This window comes from Rhinatrema bivittatum, chromosome 3 (genome assembly GCF_901001135.1).
Source record: "Rhinatrema bivittatum chromosome 3, aRhiBiv1.1, whole genome shotgun sequence".
Taxonomy (NCBI): Eukaryota; Metazoa; Chordata; class Amphibia; order Gymnophiona; family Rhinatrematidae; genus Rhinatrema; species Rhinatrema bivittatum.
Window position 1 is genome coordinate 10,422,003 of NC_042617.1, and position 22,547 is coordinate 10,444,549.

A 22,547-nucleotide genomic window follows, 5' to 3' on the forward strand; every position below is an offset into this window, starting at 1 on the left:
CAGGGCGGTACAGCCCTCGCCTGCTCCCTGTCCTGTGTGTCTGTGTCAGGGCGGTACAGCCCTCGCCTGCTCCCTGTCCTGTGTGTCTGTGTCAGGGCGGTACAGCCCTCGCCTGCTCCCTGTCCTGTGTGTCTGTGTCAGGGCGGTACAGCCCCCGCCTGCTCCCTGTCCTGTGTGTCTGTGTCAGGGCGGTACAGCCCCCGCCTGCTCCCTGTCCTGTGTGTCTGTGTCAGGGCGGTACAGCCCCCGCCTGCTCCCTGTCCTGTGTGTCTGTGTCAGGGCGGTACAGCCCTCGCCTGCTCCCTGTCCTGTGTGTCTGTGTCAGGGCGGTACAGCCCTCGCCTGCTCCCTGTCCTGTGTGTCTGTGTCAGGGCGGTACAGCCCTCGCCTGCTCCCTGTCCTGTGTGTCTGTGTCAGGGCGGTACAGCCCCCGCCTGCTCCCTGTCCTGTGTGTCTGTGTCAGGGCGGTACAGCCCTCGCCTGCTCCCTGTCCTGTGTGTCTGTGTCAGGGCGGTACAGCCCCCGCCTGCTCCCTGTCCTGTGTGTCTGTGTCAGGGCGGTACAGCCCTCGCCTGCTCCCTGTCCTGTGTCTGTGTCAGGGCGGTACAGTCCTCGCCTGCTCCCTGTCCTGTCTCTGTGTCAGGGCGGTACAGCCCTCGCCTGCTCCCTGTCCTGTGTGTCTGTGTCAGGGTGGTACAGCCTCCGCCTGCTCCCTGTCCTGTGTGTCTGTGTCAGGGCGGTACAGCCCTCGCCTGCTCCCTGTCCTGTGTGTCTGTATCAGGGCGGTACAGCCCCCGTCTGCTCCCTGTCCTGTGTGTCTGTATCAGGGCGGTACAGCCCTCGCCTGCTCCCTGTCCTGTCTCTGTGTCAGGGCGGTACAGCCCCCGCCTGCTCCCTGTCCTGTCTCTGTGTCAGGGCGGTACAGCCCCCGCCTGCTCCCTGTCCTGTCTCTGTGTCAGGGCGGTACAGCCTCCGCCTGCTCCCTGTCCTGTCTCTGTGTCAGGGCGGTACAGCCCCCGCCTGCTCCCTGTCCTGTGTCTGTATCAGGGCGGTACAGCCCCCGCCTGCTCCCTGTCCTGTCTCTGTATCAGGGCGGTACAGCCCTCGCCTGCTCCCTGTCCTGTGTCTGTTTCAGGGCAGAGCAGCCCTAGCCTGCTCATTGTCCTATGTCTTTCTCACTGTAGAACAGATGAAGGCTGTGGTGAACCTGACTAAGTCGGACAGTGAGGACAGCATCATGTCCATCATCTCCTCCATCTTGTCCATCAGCAGCTTTGACAGCGATGACTTTGAGGATTCATCCGAGGAGGATTCCGCAGATGACAGCAGCTATTACCTCATCTGACATTTCCCCTCTGCAGGAGTTGCACTGAACTCACCGGCATGAGCAAGGCATTTGTCAAAAGGATCCAAGAGACTTTGAGTGTTTCCATCAAATAAATGTGACAGTCTTAGCCCTTTTATTGAGTCTCGTCCCTGGGGATGACACTTTTATGATCTCTCAGCTGTTCAACTCATTTTTAATCTGTGTAATTCTATACGATCTGCTGCGTTTCTGTTCTTGCAGGTCTCTCAGCCATTCTTGGACTAATCTGAGTCAGTGTAGGAGCCCCTGCAACCTAGTAGTGAGCTTTCTTCATCAGGGAGGATGGTGCATCTTTGGAAAGGGGGATATTTTTTCCATGGTTGGCAAGAGCCATTTGCTCTCTACTTGTGAGGGTCTATGTACTGAGCTCATTGTGATAGAAGAACAGAAAAGCGAGAGCCTGGGCAACCTTCTTTAACCGCTTGTGAGCCCCTTCCCATGCCTGTAGTGTATGCTGGCAGCTGCCACTCTCATCCCTCTATGCTTTTGGGGGGACTCTGCTCCCTAGAAGTCTATAATGGAAGGAGACAATGTGCCAAGCATCGTTCTTCAAAGACAGTAAGCTCACATGTGCAAAGCAAGACTGAACGTGCTTCCTGATTCCTCCATGTAGGTGTATCATTGAATAGCTGAGGGTGGAGCAGGGAGCTGTATGTTCCCTTCCCATGATGATTGGAATGAGCAGTACTGTAAGCAGGATTAGGAATTGAGCTAACTCTATACCGGCCCGCAGGACTGCAGTCTGTACCCCTGCCTGTGCTGGCCCATTTCATGCAAGTCATGTCACTGGGTGATGAAGGTTTCTAGCACCAGTACCTGGGTGTCTATCAACTAAGATAGGAATGTTCAGCATTTACTTATAGCTACAGTCCAGCAACTAAAATATGCAAATTAGCACAACACTGACCAATCCCTTCTCATCTGTTTGCACAGCTGTGCTGCTGCAGTACAGCAACATCCAAGAGTAAGATAATTCAAGAAGAGCTATGCTTTCAGTACCTGAAGATGTTTGATGCAATGTAATTTAACATTCCAAACTTTTACAAACTCCTTAGTGCAGTTGCAGCTCTAGGCAGGGCTGACTGAACCTGCAGAACTCCATGAACAGTATCACTGAGGCTCAAACACCTTTTACAGCTGGAGCAAAAACTAGGGTGAAAAGAAAAAAAGCTAAATCAAACCCTGCAAGGCTTCACAAAAGGATGAGGAGGCCCTTGTCAGCCAGATTTCCTCTACGTAGCATCAGAGGAGCAGCACACAATGAACGAGCCGTTTCATAGGGGGGAAGTGGGCCCGAGCCCATAGATTAACTTATGGTCCAGAGCTACAGCTGTTCTTTGCAGTTGCTGGTTTTGGACATTTGGAGCTTGCATGTCTTTGAAAATGGACCAAATGTTTAGCCTGGGAACCAAAGTACTGCCGATTGTGTTTTCACTGGGACCAGTTGTCTGCTTTTGTCTCTGCTCTCCATACAAGAGCCTCTGGTAATAATTTGTGGATAGCAGGAGGGAGGGATGCAGAAGGTGCTGTGTCTGTTTCTTTCCTCTGTACAGAGGACTCCAGACTTTTCTGGGTGTGGGGATTATTTCCATCATGAGACTTCTTGAAAAAAAAAGCAGTTTTGCAGTAGCATAAGAATAAATGTTGATTTTCTTTCTCTCATTGTTCTAAGTGTTTTACTTTATTAAATATATTTATCCATCATCTTTGGCATCTGTTTATTTACATGTCCTTGACTCCGAGAAGAGGTTATAGGTATCCCCTGGGTCTACTGCAGCCTGTAGGCTGTTACAGGTGCCCAAGCCTGGGATCGCCAAAGGATTGGGATCATTAAGCTGTGGGGATACCATAAAGTTGTGTGAGAGGAGGATTGTAGATTGCAGCTCAGGGATGATACCTATTGATACATGTAACGCTGAATGATTCAGTCTCATATAGGCCTCTGAGATCTGTAATTATAGCTGAGAATGTAACTGACACCGATCCCTTGCTGGGCCTATCAGTTCATTTATATATTCAGTTTCTCAGACAGAACTTGGTCTGATAGATATTCTCTACCTACATCACACTTTGCATGAAATGGGATTAGTAACAAATAATCAAGAGTTATCCTTATAATATTTAGGGCCTGGAAATGTTTTATCTGATGCTGCTCTCTTAAAATGTTGGGCCTTCTCAATTTAAACCCACCTACCTTAAATCTTCTCAGTTATGGCCTTGCTGTCTTACTCAAAGCATCATATTTGATTTTGTTGTGTCCTGTCTTGACAAGACTGTAAGTTCCAAGCAGCATGGATTGTCCCTTAAGTGTCTCTGTACAGCGTAGTATGCATCTGTAATGAACTATACAATTTATGATGATGCTAATTATACAGGTCCCCAAGAAAGGGCTACGGGGGTAGCAGTCAAAGAAGAAGCTAGTGACTTGTATTGATGATTTCCTGACAGCTTCAGCCACAAGTCCTAAGGGCTTCTCCTATGTTTGACAAAGGAGGGATTGGTCACCTGATTTGAGTACCTTGGTCAGTAACCCAGTTGGGAAGGTGGGATAAATGGAAGAAACTTCCTTGAGCAAATAAGAGTCTTGGTCTTATATGCACTCATCTTCAAACAGTGGGTGGTTTGTTCCCTTTAGGTGCTGACATTTCTGGCATGTGAAGTCCTTGTAGCTGGGAGACAGGCACAAGTCTTAAACCAATGCTGTGCAGTACATGGACCATCAGGCAAGTCAAAAGATGGCCCTGAATGTTCAAAACACGAAATATGCCATTTTGTCAAACACAGTATCTCATATCCAGTCTAATAAAGATTCTGCCACAGACTAACTAGCTCCTAAGCTTTCTGTCCTTGACTTGCCCTAAGATATTCCTGAGAGGTATTACAGAGTTCTGTAGTACAGTTATTCTCCTAGGTCAAGCAGGATGGTAGTCCTCACATAGGTGACAACATCGAATGGAGCCCGGCACAGAAAACGTATGTCCAAGTTTGACTGAGCATGCCCTATTTCATGCGTCCACATGGGGGTCCCTCTTCAGCCTTTTTCCGCAGAGCTTTCGCCTCGCGGTAGAGTGAGCTCATGGCTTTTCTTTAGAAATTGCTTTTGAAAACTTTTTTCACCGTCCTTTTTGGGTTTTCGCGTGAATTCATTGAACACAGGTTTCTCTCGGTTCCCCCTAGTTTCCCCAGTCAGGTTTTTCAACTGTTCGGTAAGTCTTATTTAATTTCCGTTCCCCCCCCCCCCCCCCCTGCTCCGTGGCAACGGTGCCTTGGTGCCCGCTGGCATTGACCACCCACCATCACACTCTTGATTTTTCCCTTTTTCGTTCTTCATGGCTTCATCCGGTTTCCATCAGTACCCGCAGTGTCCAAGGACTATGTCCGTCACGGATCCTCATGAGGTGTGTGTCCTTTTCCTGGGGGCATCGCACAATGTCCAGGGTTGCTGCATGTGTGCCCAGATGACCCCCAAGGGAAGTCACGCTCGGTTCAACAAGATGGAGAAGCACTTTGGGTCGAGGAAGTCCGAGGCATCGGCGGCATTTGCACTGATGGACCTGGGAGCTGCACCGAAGGACACTGAGCCATCGGCATTGGTGGGGGGGCCATCTGTTCCATCGATGCTGTCAGCGGATAGGAGCCCCAGGGACTGACCTCTATTGGTCTTTTCCAAGTCAAGGATGTCGGGAAAGACTGGGCCGAGCACCGAGGGAAGCCAAGGAAGCATCAGCACCAGTCAACCTTGATGCATGGTGCCAGGCTTGGGAGGTGCCAGCTCATGCCGTGATGCCCCCAAAGCAACTCCGTGGTGAGTAGTGCACATCCTCCATCAATGCCAGGGGTCCGCGATAGTTTCCTCCGGTTCTGGTGCCATTCACTGACCCACCTCGGGGATCCAAGGAAGATTTGGCACACCCCTACTGCCTCCCAGTTGGCTTTAGCATCGGCAACTTTTGAGGAGGAGCTGGAGCACAGAATCCAGATGCTGTTGTAGCGGGTATTGCAGGGCATCAAACCAGCGGCCCTGACAGTACCGGTGCCGGTTCTCGCCCTGCTGGAACTGCTGTTGGAACAGCTCAACGTGCTTATCAGTGTGTTGCTAACCTAGTTGGTGCCAGTTCCCAGTGGGGCATCAATTCTTCCCCCAACCAATATGGTGCTCATTGCTTGTTCCGAAGAGGAGGAAGTTCCATAGAGGTCGACAGAGATGCTGAGGCCCTCAGCACTCCGTCCAGCAGTGCCGGGGCCGGCACCAGTGCTACCTTTGCCCATACTTCTGGATGAAGGCCAAGTACCCAGGGCCCCATCCACTGTGGCTGTAGTGAGGATGAGGCCCCATGTGACCTCTGGGGGGGATGACACTGTGAAATCCTCCAAAGCCTCACAGGGTCTCCCTTTAGAACAGGCTCCTCCAGATGAGCGAAGGAGGTCTCCTTCAGAGGACCTGACCATCACAGGTTTTGTACGGGTGATGGCGGAGGCCATCCCTTTTCAGTTAATGACGAGGAGGATGCCAGACATAAGATGCTGGAAATCCTCCAGTTCATGGAGGCTCTCAGACACACGCCTCAGCACTCCCAGGCAAGAATCATAGAGCAATAGACGCCCTTGGGAGGAAAGTGTTCCAAGGAGCCATGCTCATTGCCCGCATTGCCTCTTACCAGTTCTACATGAGCCAAAACTCTCACAACTTTTGTAAGCAGATGCAAGAGGAAGCCGAGCGACTGCCTCAACAGCAGCAAGATCCCTTCTTATCGCTGGTGCATCAGGGCCTGGAGTGTGAAAAACATGAGATTCGTTCCACCTACGATGTTTTCGAGATGGCAGTGAGAGTCTCTGCAGAATGGCATGGCTGAGGGCCTCAGATCTCTGACCGGAGATACAGGAAAGATTCACTGTCCAGTCATGCACAGGAGAAAATGTCGGAGATAATCAGGCCAATACAGTACTGTGCGCTCTGTTAACCCGCGTTTGGATGCGCTAGCTTTACCCCTTATACAGTAATGGGTAATAGCGCATCGAAAACGCACGTCCAACCCCCCCGAAACTAATAACGCCCACAACATGCAAATGCATGTTGATGGCCCTATTAGTTATTCCCGCACGATACAGAAAGTAAAATGTGAAGTCAAGCCGCACATTTTACTTTCAGAAATTAGTGCCTACCCCAAGGTAGGTGTTAATTTCTCTCGGCACTGGGAAAGTGTACAGAAAAGCAGTTTTTACTGCTTTTCTGTACACCCTCTGACTTAATATCATGGCGATATTAAGTCGAAGATCCCAAAAGTTAAAAAATAATCAAAAATTAAAAAAAAAAAATTTTTTTAATCGGCTCGCGGATTGAAAACCGGATGCTCAATTTTGCTGCCGTCCGGTTTCCTAACCCGTGGCTGTCAGCGGGTTTGAGAACAGATGCCGGCAAAATTGAGCGTCAGCTGTCAAACTCGCTGACAGCTGCCGCTCCTGTCCAAAAAGAGGCACTAGGGACGCACTAGTGTCCCTAGCGCCTCTTTTTACGGCGGGCCCTAATTTGAATAATTTCTTTTCTGAATCGCGCACACAGGAGAGTGGCCTGTGCGCGCGCCGGGAGAGCAGGTGCTCGCCTGCTCTCCCGTGATTTTTACTGTATCGGCCTGAAAGTGAGGGACGCAGTGGCCCGATTGCCGGATCACTATGAGATAATCCAATAGCTCTCCACCAGCACTTCAGACCCGTCCTCCTCAGCCAGGTGGTCCAAGAGGCAGGGTCAGAGGAAGTCTTTCTACCACCAGAGGAAGTGCTATCCTCTGGCCCCTCGCTCCCATTCACAGAGGGTGAGCTCACGGGGCCATCCCAGGCAACAGAGAGATCCCAAGCCAAATCCTGGGATGGAGTTTTGACTGGATTGTAGGGAGTATAAGCCAGCCACCTGTCCCCGAGACGCTGGACCCCCCCAGTCAGGGGCAGGCTGTGGTTCTTTGCGGATCAGTGGCCCAGTATAACGTCAGACCAGTGGGTCTTGTCCATCATCCGTCATGGGTATCAATTAAACCTATTGGGTATCCCACCAAATTGTCCACCATGCCCACAGATGGAAAGTGCATGTTTTCCAGTACTTGAATGATTGGCTGGTCAAAAACACCTAAACACCTCTCAGGTAGGGGCCAATTGATCCTTGGGCTTGACCATCTGGGTATTGGCGTCACTGGGGTTTGTCATCAACTACCCAAAGTCCCATCTCAGCCTGTCACCTCGATTGGATCTCATAGGAGCCCTGCTAGACACGACTCAGGCAAAAGCCTTCCTCCCGCAGTCCAGCGTGGTTACCTTGGTGTCCATAGTGGCGGTGATTCAACAGAGCCAGCAGGATTCATCTTGGCACATGTTGAGGCTATTGGGCCACATGGCAGCAACCATCCATGTTACTCCCTTGGCACGCTTACACATGCACAGAGCCCAATGGACCCTGAGGTCGCAGTGGCAGCAGGCCATACAGAACCTCCGGGTTTGCATCCGAGTCAACATGCTTCTCTGGGACTCTTTGTCTTGATGGCTAGCTCTCTCAAATTTGGAATGGGAAATATCTTTCCAAAATCCCCCCTACTCAAATTGTCCTAACTACGGATGCGTCCACCTTGGGGTGGGGAGCTTATGCTCCACCCAGGAAGACTGGTGTGAAATCACCTTCCTGGAGCATTGGGTGATCAGATATGCGCTATGGGCTTTCAGAGATCAGCTGTCCAGCTAAATTGTCCTGATACAAACAGACAACCAAGTTGCTATGTGATATGTCAACAAGCAGGGAGGTACAGAGGCATACCTCCTGTGCCAGGAAGCGGTCCAGATCTGCTCCTGGGCCCTGCCCCAACGGATACTACTCAGGACCTTGTATCTGGCCGGAACAGAGAATATGATAGTGGACAGAATGAGTCATGTCTTCAGACCCACAAGTGGTCTCTGGACCGGGGGGGGGGGGGAGCGAACCAGATCTTCCACCTCTGGGGAAGTCCAGATGTGGATTTGTTCGCATTTCCCTGCAACAAGAAGATGGCTCAGTTCTGTTCCCTGTACAGGTCAGATGACAAATCAGTCTCTGACACCTTTGCCTGACATTGGGGCATGAGACTTCTGTACTTATAATCCTCCGATTCCTCTAGTCACAAAGGGGCCAATGCAATACAGTGCACTGCTGAGCACACTGTATAACCCGCAGTTGGATGTGGGTTGTATAGGCGCTACCTAATCCCCTTATGCAATAAGGGGATTAGTGCCTTCACAACATGCGTCCAGTGCGGAGTAAAACTAATAATGCTCATCACATATAAATGCAAAAAAAAAATATGCGTCTAAGACGTCTAATAGTGTTCCAATATTAAGCAGGAGGAACAAATTTTTAAACAAATTTTGCTGGCAGTTGGGTGCAGGAAACAGATGCTCAGTTGACAAGTGTCTGTTTCTTGAACCCTGACTGTGCGCCGCTTAGGAAAACAGACTATGATAAATTTGGCATCTGTTTTCCTAACCGGTGGATGGACGACGCTCATGAGCTCCTGTTATCAAGGAGGCACTAGGGGTGTGCAGGTGACCCTAGCGCCTCTTTGATATCGTGACCACTAATTTAAATATTGTAGGTCACCCCCAGGAGGGGTGCCTGGGGGCGCATTAGGAAAGCGGGCGCTGAGTGTTCATTGCCTACTTTCACCACATATTTATTGTATCGGCCGCAAAGTCTCTCTTGAAGCTTCCTTCAGGAGTTGTCCATTCAGAAACCAATCAGTCTGGGGAGTTCCCCAGATCTCATCACACAAGATTAGGGAAAGCTGTGGTATCCCAATCTCCAGTCCTGTCGCTCACAGGCTGGATGTTGAGAGGTTAATCCTGCAGTCGTTCAATCTTTCTGAAGATGTGTCTCGGCTCCTGGCCGCTTCCAGAAAGCCTTTCACTAGAAAGTCCTATGGACTGAAGTGGAGGAGGTTTTCCGTGTGATGTGAGTAGTAAGTCCTAGATCCATTCTCGTGCCCCCATGCAAAAACTGCTCGACTACCGTCTACACCTATTGGAGGCTGGCTTGAAAACCAACTCCGTTAGAGTTCATCTCAATGCAATTGGCGCATACCACCAAGGTTTAAATGGTACAGCCATCTCTGTACAGCCGATAGTTGTACGCTTTATGCAGAACCTGCTTCAATTGAAGCCTCCCCTAAGGCCTCCCACTGTTTCTTGGGATCTCAACATGGTGCTAGCTCTGCTAATGAAAGCTCCTTTTGAGACGCTGTGCTCATGTGACCTGAAGTACCTGACCTAGAAGGTCATATTTTTGGTGACAGTCACTTCAGTGTGCAGGGTCAGCAAACTCCAGGCTTTAGTGACTTATCCATCTTCTATCATGATAGGGTGGTCTTGCATACGCAACCTAAGTTCCTGCCTAAGGTGGTGATGGATTTCCATCTTAACCAGTCAATCATCTTGCCAACATTCTTTTCCAGGCCCCATTCACACCAAGACGTACGAGCCCTGCACAATTTAGGTTGCAAGAGAGCCTTAGCTGGAGCAGTCAGAAGCCCATAGACAGTCCACCCAACTTTTCATTCCCTTTGATAGAAATAGATTGGGAGTTGCTGTTGCCAAACAGACATTATCCAATTGGCTAGCAGACTGCATCTCCTTCTGTTATGCCCAGGTGGGACTGCATCTTGGGGGTCATGGCAATGCCTGTGGCCCACTTGTGAGCAGTTCCTATGGAGGAGATCTGCAAGGCTAGGACATGGTGTTCTCTCCACACATTTACATCTCACTATTGTCTGGACAGGGATAGCCGATGTGACAGTAGGTTTGGCCAGTCTATCCTTTGGAATCTCTTTGAGGTGTAGAACCCAACTTTCACTGCCAAGGGCCCATTATGTGGGTTCAAGCTGTCTCCTCCTTTGTTACCAACAGGACTGGGGTTGTTGTGCCTTTTGGCACCTGGTTAGTGCTCATTGGTCCCCTTTTGTGTTGGGAAGCAGCCTGTAGCTAGGGATTCACCCATGTGTGAGGACTACCATCCTGCTTGTCCTAGGAGAAAGCAGAGTTGCTTACCTGTAACAGGTGTTCTGCTAGGACAGCAGGATATTAGTCCTCATGAAACCCGCCTGCCACCCCGTGGAATTAGGTTTCTCCTATTTTTTGTTTAATTTTTAGCATAATTCTATGTTACGAGACTGCAGAGAGACCCCGCATAGATGCATGGAATAGGGCATGACATAAGTTTTCCATGCCAGGCTCCATCTGATGATGTCACCCATGTGTGAGGACTAACATCCTGCTGTCCTTGGAGAACACCTGTTATAGGCACGCAATTCTGCTTTTCTTTAATTGTGATTAGTTACATTACGAGCATTGAGGATGGTGGTAGTGTCCATAATCTGAGCCCACTGGGTAGTTCTACAGTGCCCACAAGGCCCTGGTACAGACAGTACATGGAGAGAAGGAATATTAAATAACAGAGTACATAACAGCTGAAAAAGACCTATTGGTTGATCCAGTCGGCCCAGTTGCTATTCTTCTACTTTGGGTAGATATGTAAGTAAACTTCCATGCTCAACCCAACACCATCTCCCCACCTCCATGTCTTTTACCTCCTTCCACATTGGTTCTAAGGATGCCCAGAATCTGTTTAAGAACTGGCCTCTGCCATCTCAGGCCTTATCTTCCTCTGTGATTCTTACAACATCAACACTAAATCCAATCCCCAGGTCCCCTTCCATGTCTTTTTACCAAGTTTTCTGATAATCCACAACAAAACTAGCAAAGCCACTGCCCAGACCAGCTCATATCCCCATGCTCATTTCGGGTTGGGATTTAAGCATGGCCTCTCTGTGCAGGTTACCCCAATGCAGCCATACCATTACTGTTTAAGGTTACTGATTACCCCTATGCCTTGGAAGCAAAATGCAGTCTTGCTACTGCTGTTAGGTTCATAATAGCATTTACAGCATGAAACTAGTTAGAAAAAAGGTTTGGAAATTGAAAGCTAACCTTTTCCTATTAAATATTTGTGCCTCATTTCTAGTTCTGCTACTGACCATATGAGCTTGGGCAAGTCACTTTATCTTCCCGTACCTGGCTCAATGCCTCTGTTAGAGATAAGGGGGTCCTAAATATTTTGCTGTCTTCTGGAAGAATTTGGGGGGGATTCAAAACTTTCATGAGTTGCTCCTCAAGGTCTTCTAGTATAGCTGAACGTATGATAAAATCCATAGGTTCTTGGTGGTTGATGCCAGTAATTACCTTCTCACTTGTTTGCTGAAATGTGGCATTGCAGAGTCTGCTTCTTCCACTAAAATCTGATAGTAACTACTTTCTAGAACCATTTTTATGTGGGAATAATGATGTATAAACATGTTACAACCTCTTTAATAAAAATACATTTAATAAATATCCTGTTAAAGCTAAAAAGTTAACAAATGTACAACTGTTACTTAATATATTTATTGTTTGATATATATATATATATATATATATATACCATGTTTTTTCCAGTCCTTAAGAGCCTCAGTTTGGTTTTTCAGCATTTTCACAGAAAATATTCCAGAGAAATATTTGCACACATTTGGTCCATAAACCAGGTCAATTTGCATGACTGGGATTTCCTGCAATCCAAACCTGGTTTTTTTTTTATAACTTGAGAAGCAGTTTGCCAGCTCAGGTCTGTTCCCAAAATTGTAAAATACTTGGGGCTTTTTTGTTGGTTTTTAGGCCAATTTGCCAAAGTGATTTAGGTGGACCAAAGCCATTGACCTAGGTAAATCCTCTGTCTGAAAACTGCCCCCTCTCAGTGTTTCCCAAAACACGTCCAGCCCCACCGACCAGAGGTGTTCCTGGGGGGAGGGGAGGACAATGGTATTTGCAACTCTTCAATGTATGTATGTATTTATTTATTTATTTATGTTATACACCGTCAATCTGTGGACAATCTAGACGGTGCACAATTAGTCATAAATAGACTAGAAAAATTCCACCCATGCCAAAAGCGGGTGCTTTCTATCCATGGCACCTGCCTAAGACTGGTAGCAGAGCCTGTAGGTAACCCCCTCCCCCCCTTAATCTGTACTAATTGATTCATATAATATCCCTGTACACTTCCCTCTATATAACACCCATATCACTCATCAAGGGGAAGTTTAGTTTCTGTCTGCTAAACTAAAGCCAAACGGCTTATCGCACATACCCGCATGTGCAGGATTCCCCATGATGATGCCACCGGGGGATGTGGAGGAGTAGCCCGAGTGGTGAGAGCAGCAGGCCCCAGTCCTGTTGCCGTTACTTCACCCTCCATTATCTCGGGTACAAACTTAGGGGGACATTTACCAAGCCACAATATTTTATCACAAAATATCACAGCAGTTTCACGGTGATATTTTTTTTAGCATGGAAAAAATCTACGATAAAAAATATTTATTTATTAATTTATTTATTTAGCATTTTTTATATACCGAGGTATAGCAGAGTTGCCTTCACTCCGGTTTACATACAGAAACAACATGTTACATAGAACGATGTAGGAAGATTACAATTTAAAATTAACGATAGTAAATACAACAGGAGAATGTATAACAAGATAACACAGGATAGAACCCTGAATAGATGTACATATATCTGATGAAGCATTGAAGGGCATCTGTGTCATTGTAACAGGGAGATTGAAAAATGGCAGAATATATAAAAGAATTTTAGAGTCATTGAGTGACGCCACGAAACGTCTAAAAACGTGCAATGGCGGCCCACTTCAACTGGGGCCACCATCGGCTTAGAGGGCCTTACAGCCCTCTCCCCTCACAAAGTGAAAAAAACTCCCTTGGGGGTCTTGGCAGACTCCTGCCGAGCCCCCACCATCTGTCGAGGTGGCCCCACATTAAAAAAATTAAACAATTTGAAACCTGTTCATTGATACCCTGCTCCCCCCCCTCCTAAGACATTCCCCACTCCTTCCCCTAACAATCAAAGTACTCCCTAGCATCTAATGCCCCACTAATCGGCCACCCCCCCCACCTTTCAAAGACATCCCTGGTAGTCTAGAGGTGACCCAGAGTCTGAGGGTGGGGAGGCCACTAAATGCCAGGGACTACTTAGATTGTTTGGGGAGTGGGGTAAGATGACCGGGGAAGGATCTTGTATTCAAAGGAGTGGAGCTTGGTAGGGGAGCTGGAGTGTGGCTGCGTGGGATTCAAAGAGAGTTTTCTTTTTTCGAATGTGGGGCTGCCTGAAAAGGAGGCAGGAATCTGCCAAGACCTCCCGTGCGATTTTTTTCACTTTCTGGGGGAGTGGGGGGGATTTCCGGGCCATGTTGCCTTTTAAGAAGCATCCCGGGGCTATTAACATCCCAATGGCCCCAGGGTATTTTATCTGCAACTCCTGAAAATGATAAAATAACAAGGTTGGCTATTTTGGAGGCCAGTCATGTTATTTTATTTGCATAGGATTAACTATGCAAGAACTGCTTTTCATGCGTTTGCAAAATGTATGCAAATCACATGCAGAGCAGCTCACTGTAAAAATGTCAAGCGATTATGCAGCATTCATCACACGTTAAATGCTGCTTTACGTGCTTTTAGCCATATCGCAGCTTAGTAATCTTATCCCTTAGTCCGTGAGCCCACTAGGGAAGGGAAATCCCTGCAGTTCCTGAATGCAATTCACTTTAAAGTGCCTGAAAGGTGAAATATAAAGGAAATAAATGTGCTCTCTCCTAGCTCTGAAAGAGCCAGAAGTCTTTTGGAGCAGGTGTAAGAATTCCCTTGCTGCTGCCGTGTCAGCTCTCCTCGATCTGCTTAGTCCGCTGCAGTATCCAGATGTGTGATTTTTTACAATTGTTTTTCCTTCAAGTCAGGAAAAGAACAGAGACTCCTCACTGCTCTGGGAAGACAACAGTACCAAGGAGCTGTGTACCAGTCTAGAGTGACCCATCGACTGCAGATGTTGCAGCATCTGTACAATACCTTACGAGAGGCTTCTGAGGCTTTTCAGAATCGGGATCAGGAGAAGGTTTCTCCTCCCCTGAATGAAGCGGATGAATGTGCCAAACCTTTAGCAAGATCGGTTTATGATACTTACAATACTTGGCCCAGATCGGTTGCTAAAGCTATAGTCTCAAGAGGACTAGCATGGTTAAAAGGAGGATAGACAAGGAACATTGCACTGTTTTCAGTCTTTATATCAACTTCAGGAAAACTGCCTGAAAGAAATTAGCAACAATTCTACAGATGTGAACTAGGGAGTCATGCTCCCGCTCGGCCACATTCAAATGCAGCTTAAAAAGACACCTTTTTGAAACTACTTCTAAATCTTCTGTAATAAATTCACATCTTACAGACTCTTGTATGTCATGTATGTTTGTCTTGACTAGATTGTAAACTCCAAGGGGCAGGGACTTACATATATACATAACCACAAATCAAAGTGACCTGTCAATCTTCAAAGGATATTTTCTGAATTTTCAATCCAGTCCACTGCTAATCTGGCCAACTCCACGTCATCACTCGAAAGAGCAGTTGGCCATACTAAAGAAAGAGCTAAGATCCCCTTGTGCTCGAACAATAGAACATGTCCCACAGAACCAGAGGGGGGAGGAGTTCCAATTACCACTTCTAGACCTCAGAAACGTAAATATCCATTTCAAAAAAGAGAAATTCCAAATGAACTCGCTGGGTAACATACTACCTCTATGAGAGAAAAACAGCTGGTTAACCCACCCTAGACCTCAAGGATGCCTAGCTTTACATCCCTATTCACAATTCTCACATAAAATATCTTTGTTTTGCCCTGGACACGGATCATTACCAATATAGTAGCACCCATAATTGTATGAAATGCTTAGCAGCGGTAGCAGCATTTCTCAGGAAAAGCAATATTCAATTGTTTCCTTATTTGGATGATTGGCTCATATAGAGAAAATGTTACACTCGGTCCAGACAGGACACGCATTTCATTACACATGTTCTTTGCCACCTCGGTTTCATAATTAAATCTCATCATCTCAAATTTATAGGACTTTTTATATTTTAGCAAGCTTTTATTGGTCGATTTTAGTTCACTTGCTTTAGTTTTTACTTTGATTTTATATGCAGCTTCTTGTAACTGTTTGATTCTGTGCATCTTGCTATGCTTGTCACTTGTATATGTTACTGTGTAAGCCGCTGAGAGCTGTGGATTTGCAGGATATAAATATGTAAATAAATAGAAGCACGCGGGCGGCTAGTTCATCCTTAAGGGCAGGAGACAGTCCCTCGAGATAAAGTGCCCGCAGGCAGTCTTTTTGCCAACCCAACTCAGTTGCTAGAGTTCTAAACTCCACTGTATATTCAGCGAGCAAGTGCGAGGCTTGACGGAGGTGGAGTAGGTGGTGGCCAGCGACTGCCTGTCGGCCTGGGTCCTCGAAGGTGTGTCGGAAGAAGGAGATGAACTGAGGGAGCTGGTAAAGAATTGCGTCAGAACGCTCCCAGAGCGGGGAAGCCCATGCCAGGGCTTTCCCCTCAAGACTCGAAAGGATGAACGTAATCTTAGTTGCTTCATCGGGAAAAAGCGAGGGTTGCAGTGAGAACTGCATATAACATTGGTTTATGAAGCCTCGACAGAGGCAAGGATCCCCATTGAAATGGGGTGGAGCTGGGAGGGCCTGCAGTGCCCGTGAGGGCAAAGTATGGGCAAGGGCTCCTGGGTTGAACATGGCAGATTCCTCCATTTGAGAACGCATCTTTTCCACGGAGGAGGCCAATGCTTCCAAAATCCGTTGTTGCTCTTGGACACGAGTGGCCAGACCAGGGATGGCCTGCAAGGCAGAAGACTCCGCCGAGTCCATGTCCTTGGCAACCTGTTGCGCTGGAGGTGGACCCTTGGCCTGGTCCAAGATTGATACGGCCCTCTGGTCGGACCCAGAGAGCACCTGCCAACAGGTGGCGGAGCACACAAGGAGACAGAGGCTAGCTGGAGCTTCGCCAATAACAGTCCGGGGTTTCTGCAGGTTGAGCCCTTGGGTACGCGTACCACCTGGACTTAGGTGGGCCTCAGATGGTCTCCTGGAGAGGTAGCGGATAGGTGTGCCCACCACGAGCAAGGATGAGCGGCTGATGCAGAGAGAATGGAACAGACCCAAACTGGAAGCTCCGGAGACCTCAGGGACGGAACAGTTCAGAAAGGTTCTCTGGGCAAGGCAGGCAGCACCTGCGGGTCTAGTCAGGTGAAGGCCATGGGTGGATTCCAAGCAGGTTGGTCTGGTAGCCACAGTAGGCCAGAAGAGAGTGTCTGAGTGAAGCGCAAGGGTCAGAGCCAGAGTATCAGTCCAGAAGTGGTCAGCCAAAGCAGGGGTCAAATACCAAGGTCAGTCCAAGCGTAGTCAAGACAAGTGAGAGTTGGTTCCAGGCAGCAGACGAAGAGAATGGTCAGGCAGGCAGTGGTCAGTTCCAGGCAGCAGATGAAGAGAATGGTCAGGCAGGCAGAGGTCAGTACCAGAGATCAGTCCAAGGAGGTACTACCTGAGTAAGGATACAGGAACACTGGAACGTGGAGACACTGGAACAAGGAGACACTTGGAACACAGGATAGGCAAACTTACTACACCAGGGTGTCGACCCGATTGCCAAGGCGAGGTCCTGGGGGACAGGGCCTCGCTTTATACTAAAGTCAGAAGTCATTGGGTTGCACCGCAGAGCTGGTTCCCGCCCTTGGCCCTTTAAAGGGCCGGGCGGTCCCCACGAGCACCCTTAGGGTTGGGGCCGGCGCTGGAGAGGATGCTGCGCCCCGGCGTAGAGCTAGGCCCGATGTGGAGGGCCTAGGAGACGCTGCCGTGGAACACCGCGGACGGGCAGTGCTGGCAGCAGCAGCGGGAGAGGACGGCCCGGGACCCGCTAGTGCAGGTGCAAGGTGAGCAGGCCCAGGCGCAGGCCTAGCGAGGATGGGATGCACAATGCACACCTAGATACTATTTGGCAAAAAGCATTCCTACTAAAGGAAAGAATGCTTGATTTAGTTGTACGCATGGTGTCAGTGCATTCAGTACTAATAGCATGAGAATGCTGGGTCACATAGCCACCACAGTACATGTAATACACTAGCAAGATTGCACACAAGATAATCTCATTGCCACCTACAATTTCAGTGGTCTCAGCTCCTTCATCCGCTCACTCAAAAAATAAGAATTACATCTAATCTGACAGCATCACTGAGTTGGTGGACAATTCCAGCCAGTCAATCTCCTTTGCCGTCACTCTTCATTCCCCATTGATTCAGCACATAATAACAATATCTCATCATGGATGGGATGTTCATCTGAATGAAATATGTTCTTAAGGAACCTGGTTCACTGGAGAATCAATGCTACACATCAGTCTTGTGGAACTGAGATCTATTTTCAAAGCTCTGCAGGTGTTCAAATCCAGGGTTTCCAATACCACTGTTCTATAGTTCTACTGTGGACCTTTGTCCGGAGGGTACTCACCGAGAAAAGGTCCTGATGAACTCCTCTCCGGAAGGTGGAGCAGAATAGGGTAGTGTCCAGACAAGCGGTCAGTAAGCAGAAACTAAGTCCAAGCAGGGTCAAGGCAGGTGGCCAGCAAACAGAGTCCGGGTCCAGGCAGGGTCAAGGCAGGCGGCAGGCAAACAGAGTCCGGGTCCAGGCAGGGTCAAGGCAGGAACAGCAGAGAAGCACCAGAACAGCTACTCAGGAACCTTGTTGCAAAGGCGTCTGCTAGGTCCCAGGGAGAGATTTAAATCTCCCTGGGTGCTGACGTCATCTTCCAGGGCCAGCCTGGACCGCGTGCTGCGGCCCCTTTAAGAGGCGGGACCTGCCACGCTCTCCCCGACGCTGTAGTACGGACGCCGGGGAAATTATGCCGCAGTCCGCGCGCCGTCTGCCACGCCGGGAGAAGGCCCCGCTCCGAAGCACTGAAGGAGGTAGGGGGTCCTGGCCAAGGGCTACCTCGGCCAGGAATCGCAACAACCACCTTGCAATTCGAACAGACAGCGATGTTGTACAGAAACAAGCAGGGGACTGCAGGATCTGCAATTCTTGGCAAAGAAGCCCTCAAGATATGGAATTGGTCTATTCCAAGAAACATCACCGTGTCAGCAATCTGTCTCCTAGAGAAACAGCATGTTAACAGGTGTCCTCAGCCATTAGCTACAGCCTCACCTGTGGTCCCTTCATCAGGCAGCAGCTCAGAGCCTATTCCAGTTCTGAGGATTTACTGCTTCCTTGAATCATGCTACCCCTCTATTATTCCAAAAAGCCAGCAATGCAGGCTTTGGGGTCAGATGCATTCCTCATTCACTGGGGCCAAGATCTATTAGATATCTTTCCATCAGTTCCCCTGATCTCAAAACGTTTGCTCGTTAAAAAGAGATGCAGGTGCAGCAACAGTCATAGTTCCATTCTGGCTTCGTCAGATTTGGTTCTCATGGCTAAAAGACTGGCCCAGTGCATCTTCCAATCTTTTTAGATATTATTATGCAATTCTGAGGTTCTCTTTTTCATCCCAATCTACAGTCGCTAGCACTTGTGGCTTGGATATTGAAAGAAAAATGGTAATGATGTTATCATTTTCTAAATAGGTGAAGGAGGTGTTATTGCCTGCAGAGAGCTGCCATTAAATGCTCTTACAACTTCAAGTGGAAGAGATTTTCATGTATTCTTACCTAAGGTTGTTTCCCAATTTCAGTTGAACCAATCTATTATTCTGCCAACATTTTTTACAAAACCTCACACTTCCTCAAGGGAACAAATTCTTTATATGTTGGCTTGTAGAAGGGCTTTTTTTTTCTATCTTGACAGAACAAAGAGTTGGAAGAAATTTTCCCAATTATTTATTACGTTCAATAAAAATAGACAAGGATGTCCATTTAAAAAACAAACCCTTTCTTCATGGCTTTCCCATTGTATTTCTTTTTGCTATTCAAAACACATGAGATCAGATGCCAATAAAGCTCTTTATGTAAACTTCTGTAGTTCACTTGGTGCAGGACATCTGTAAAGCTGACACATGGTATTCAGTCCATATATTCACGCAGCAATATAACTTTGATTAGGATTCTTGCAAATAATAAGTTCTTCAAAATGTATTAAAGTAAAAGCTTCAACTTCTCTTTTTCTGATGGCTTGCATTCATACACAGTTGATTTTTTTTATTTTTATGCAAACCTTTGGCTTGGGAGTACGCACTGATTTGACTATTTGTTCCTGCTTGCTCATGGAAAGTCAGCCACACAGCCCCACTCACCTCCCAAAAGTTGAAGCTCTGTTTCAAAATAGCTGAGGAGAGCTCAAGCAATGGCAGCAGCAGGGGAACTTCCTGCACCTGTTCCAAAAAACTTCTAGTTTTTTCAGAGCTAGGAAAGAGCAAATTTCCTGTGATGGCGCCATCAGGTGAAATCTCCCAATTGTGGGGCTGATTTATTCTTCTAACCATGGAGAACACTTGTTACAGGTAAGGAACTTCGCTTTCTCACTAAACATATACCTACGCTTTTCCATGTCTCATCAGCATATCCATAAATGGAGCCCAACTACCCCCAAAAGTATTATACTTTCGCTAAAGAGCTAGTTACTCTTTCATAAATCATCATTGTTCAAGCTTTAACTCATAACTTATTAAGGAAGGACAGAGAGGACAGGAAAAGTGGAGGAGTAGCTCTTTATGTCAATAGCAACATTCAGGCAACTGAAATGCAAGAGACGTGGGATAGGGAAGAAGCATTATGGGCTGTCCTAAAAAAAGAAGATGGTGCTTCCATTTACATCGGTGTGGTCAACAGGCTTCTGATTCAGACAGAAGAGTTGGACAGAGATCTGATCGAAGATATCCAAAATGTGGGAAAGAAGGGAGAAGTGTTGCTCACTGGAGATTTTAATCTACCAGATGTAGAATGGCAAATCATTACAGTGAAATCTATGAGAAGTAGAGAGATAGTGAATGCCCTTCAAGGGGCTCTGCTCAAACAAATGGTAATGGGATCCATGAGGGAGCATGTGATACTCAACCTAGTGATCACTAATGAGGATAATGTCTCCAGACAGATGGTTTGATATTGAGAATAAAATACAGAGAAGTCACATGAAGATCTGAGTTTTGAATTTCAAAAATACAGACTTTGTCGAAATGGAAGAAAATGGATGAGGTGGAACAGTGTGCAGCAACAGTTGTTGCGCCCATTGGTTGCAGATGGCTGCGCCCTTTATTGCTCACCTTTTTCCTGCCTGACTCAGTTCCTTTTGGGAAGATGGCTGCCTCTGCTTCTCCACGCCGACCCCTCCGGCGTCCCCGGTCCAGCATGGGCGATTGCGTTCACCATCTTTCTCCTGGAGTCACCTAGGGCACGCGTGCGCACGCAGCCCCGTCCTTTACATGTGTCAAGGCGGGAACCTCGGGGGCGTCCCCACTGCATGACGTCACAAGCTCCATTCACGATTCTTAATATGAGTTAGCAAGGAATCCTCCATGCTGATCTCTCTACATGACCAGACGCTTCCGCTCTGTGTACTCTTGCTCCAGGATGACTTAGGTACCCACTCCTCGGGGGCCTTGCCTTGCTCCTCTACACTCTCCGGGGTTATCTACTACCAACAAGGACGACTTAGGTACCCGCTCCTCAGGGGCCTTGCCTCGCTCCTGTCTACCCCCTGGGGTTGCCTACCACCTACAAGGACGACTAAGGTATCCGCTCCTCGGGAGCCTTATTTCGTCCTGGACCTCCTCTCCTTGGGGGCTTCTCTCCTACTACAACTGCCAGCATCAGAGTGAGTACTACTGCTCCAGTTCTTTCTCACAGGACAAGCAGGATGGTTGTCCTCACAAATGGGTGACATCGAGGATGGAGCCCAACCAAGGAAAACTTCTGTCAAAGTTTCAGGAACTTTGACTGGCCCCTACTGGGCATGCCCAGCACGGCACTAACCCTGCAGCCAGCAGGGGTCTCCCTTCAGTCTTCTTTTTTCCGCATAGCAGTTGCCACGCGGTTAAGGAGCTCTTACCACATTCCTGACAGGAATCTCTTCAACTACTTTCTTGAAGAAAAAATTGCCCCTCAGGGGTCTCCCTTCTTCAATTTTTCCTCCGCGGTACTTTGGTAAGTTTTTGCCGTTGTTTTTGTCAACTACCGTCGAGTTTGACCCTCGAGGCCTGTTGGCAGTCGACCGTCCCGCGGCTAAATTTTTGGCCCATGGCGTCGGGGTTCCGTCGGTGCCCGGACTGTACGCGTACTATGTCCATCACAGACCCACATAGAGTCTGTGTTTTGTGTTTAGGGAGTGAGCATGATGTCTTAACTTGCACCAAATGTGCCCTAATGACACCAAAAGGTCGCAAGGCCAGAATGGAGAAGATGGGACTCCTTTTCCATGCTCACACTCCGACGCCATCGATTGCATCGACATCATCGGAACCGGCACCATCGAAGTCTCATCGTCATCGACAGCCTCCCGGTGACCGTCCGCCATCGACGTCTTCACGGCCATCGACTCCTGTCCCTTCCCCCGAAGATCGAGGGGATCGGAAAGAGAAACATCGCCATCGACGTCATAAGTCTCGGACCGTCGAGGAATCGAAGTCATCGACCTCGGTACTGTCCGAGCCGCCTTCGAAGAAGTCTCGACCAGAAGTGGCACCGTCCACTCCTGTCTCGCAGACACCGAGGCAACCCTCACCCCTCCGGGGTTTGGGAGCCGCGATTCCACCGGTGACGGTGGTCCCTCCGGCTCAGCCTCCGCCTCCCTCTCCCATAGAGCCGGGTCTTGTCACCCCAGGTCTCCGGGCAGAACTGGACCGGCTGGTCCAGGAGGCCATCGACAAGGCGATGCTCCGGTTCCAGACTCCTCCGGCACCGACCCCGGCCACCGACCCGATTCCAGCAGCACTGGCACCGCTGCTTGCTCGGATGGAAGCGCTTACAAGGGCCCTTCCACCGATAATGCCAGGGTCACCGATCTCATCAGGTGGAGAAACACCGTTCCGGATTCCCCCTTTGGGGGTAGTTCCATCGGTGCCTTGCCATCCCTCGCCACCGATACTCTCCTCGGGGGTGATACGCACATCAGCTCCACCGAAAATTTCAATGTCGGTGCCGAATCCTTCGATGCCGACACCGATTCCTTCGGTGCCGACACCGGTACCGATGCCGGCACCGATTCCATTGAGAACATTCTCGATGCCCCCGGTAATTCCTTCGAATTTCTCGGAGC

General features: G+C 48.6%; 1 protein-coding gene across 8 annotated transcripts in view; it reads left to right on the top strand.

Moving 5' to 3' along the window:
• Window positions 1–4,426, top strand: part of RNF8 (ring finger protein 8) — a 98,765-nt gene extending 94,339 nt beyond the window's left edge. For 5 of the 8 annotated variants that reach the window (XM_029592891.1, XM_029592893.1, XM_029592890.1 and 2 more), the window contains one exon: window positions 1,185–3,070. In XM_029592891.1, coding sequence (XP_029448751.1) covers window positions 1,185–1,345 — 161 coding nt within the window. In that variant the 3' untranslated portion in view covers window positions 1,346–3,070. Of the gene's footprint in view, window positions 1–1,184; window positions 3,071–4,001 lie in introns of those variants that run through there. The other 3 variants (XM_029592894.1, XM_029592896.1, XM_029592897.1) reach the window with 2 other exon arrangements.
• The last annotated feature ends 18,121 nt before the right edge of the window (window positions 4,427–22,547 follow it).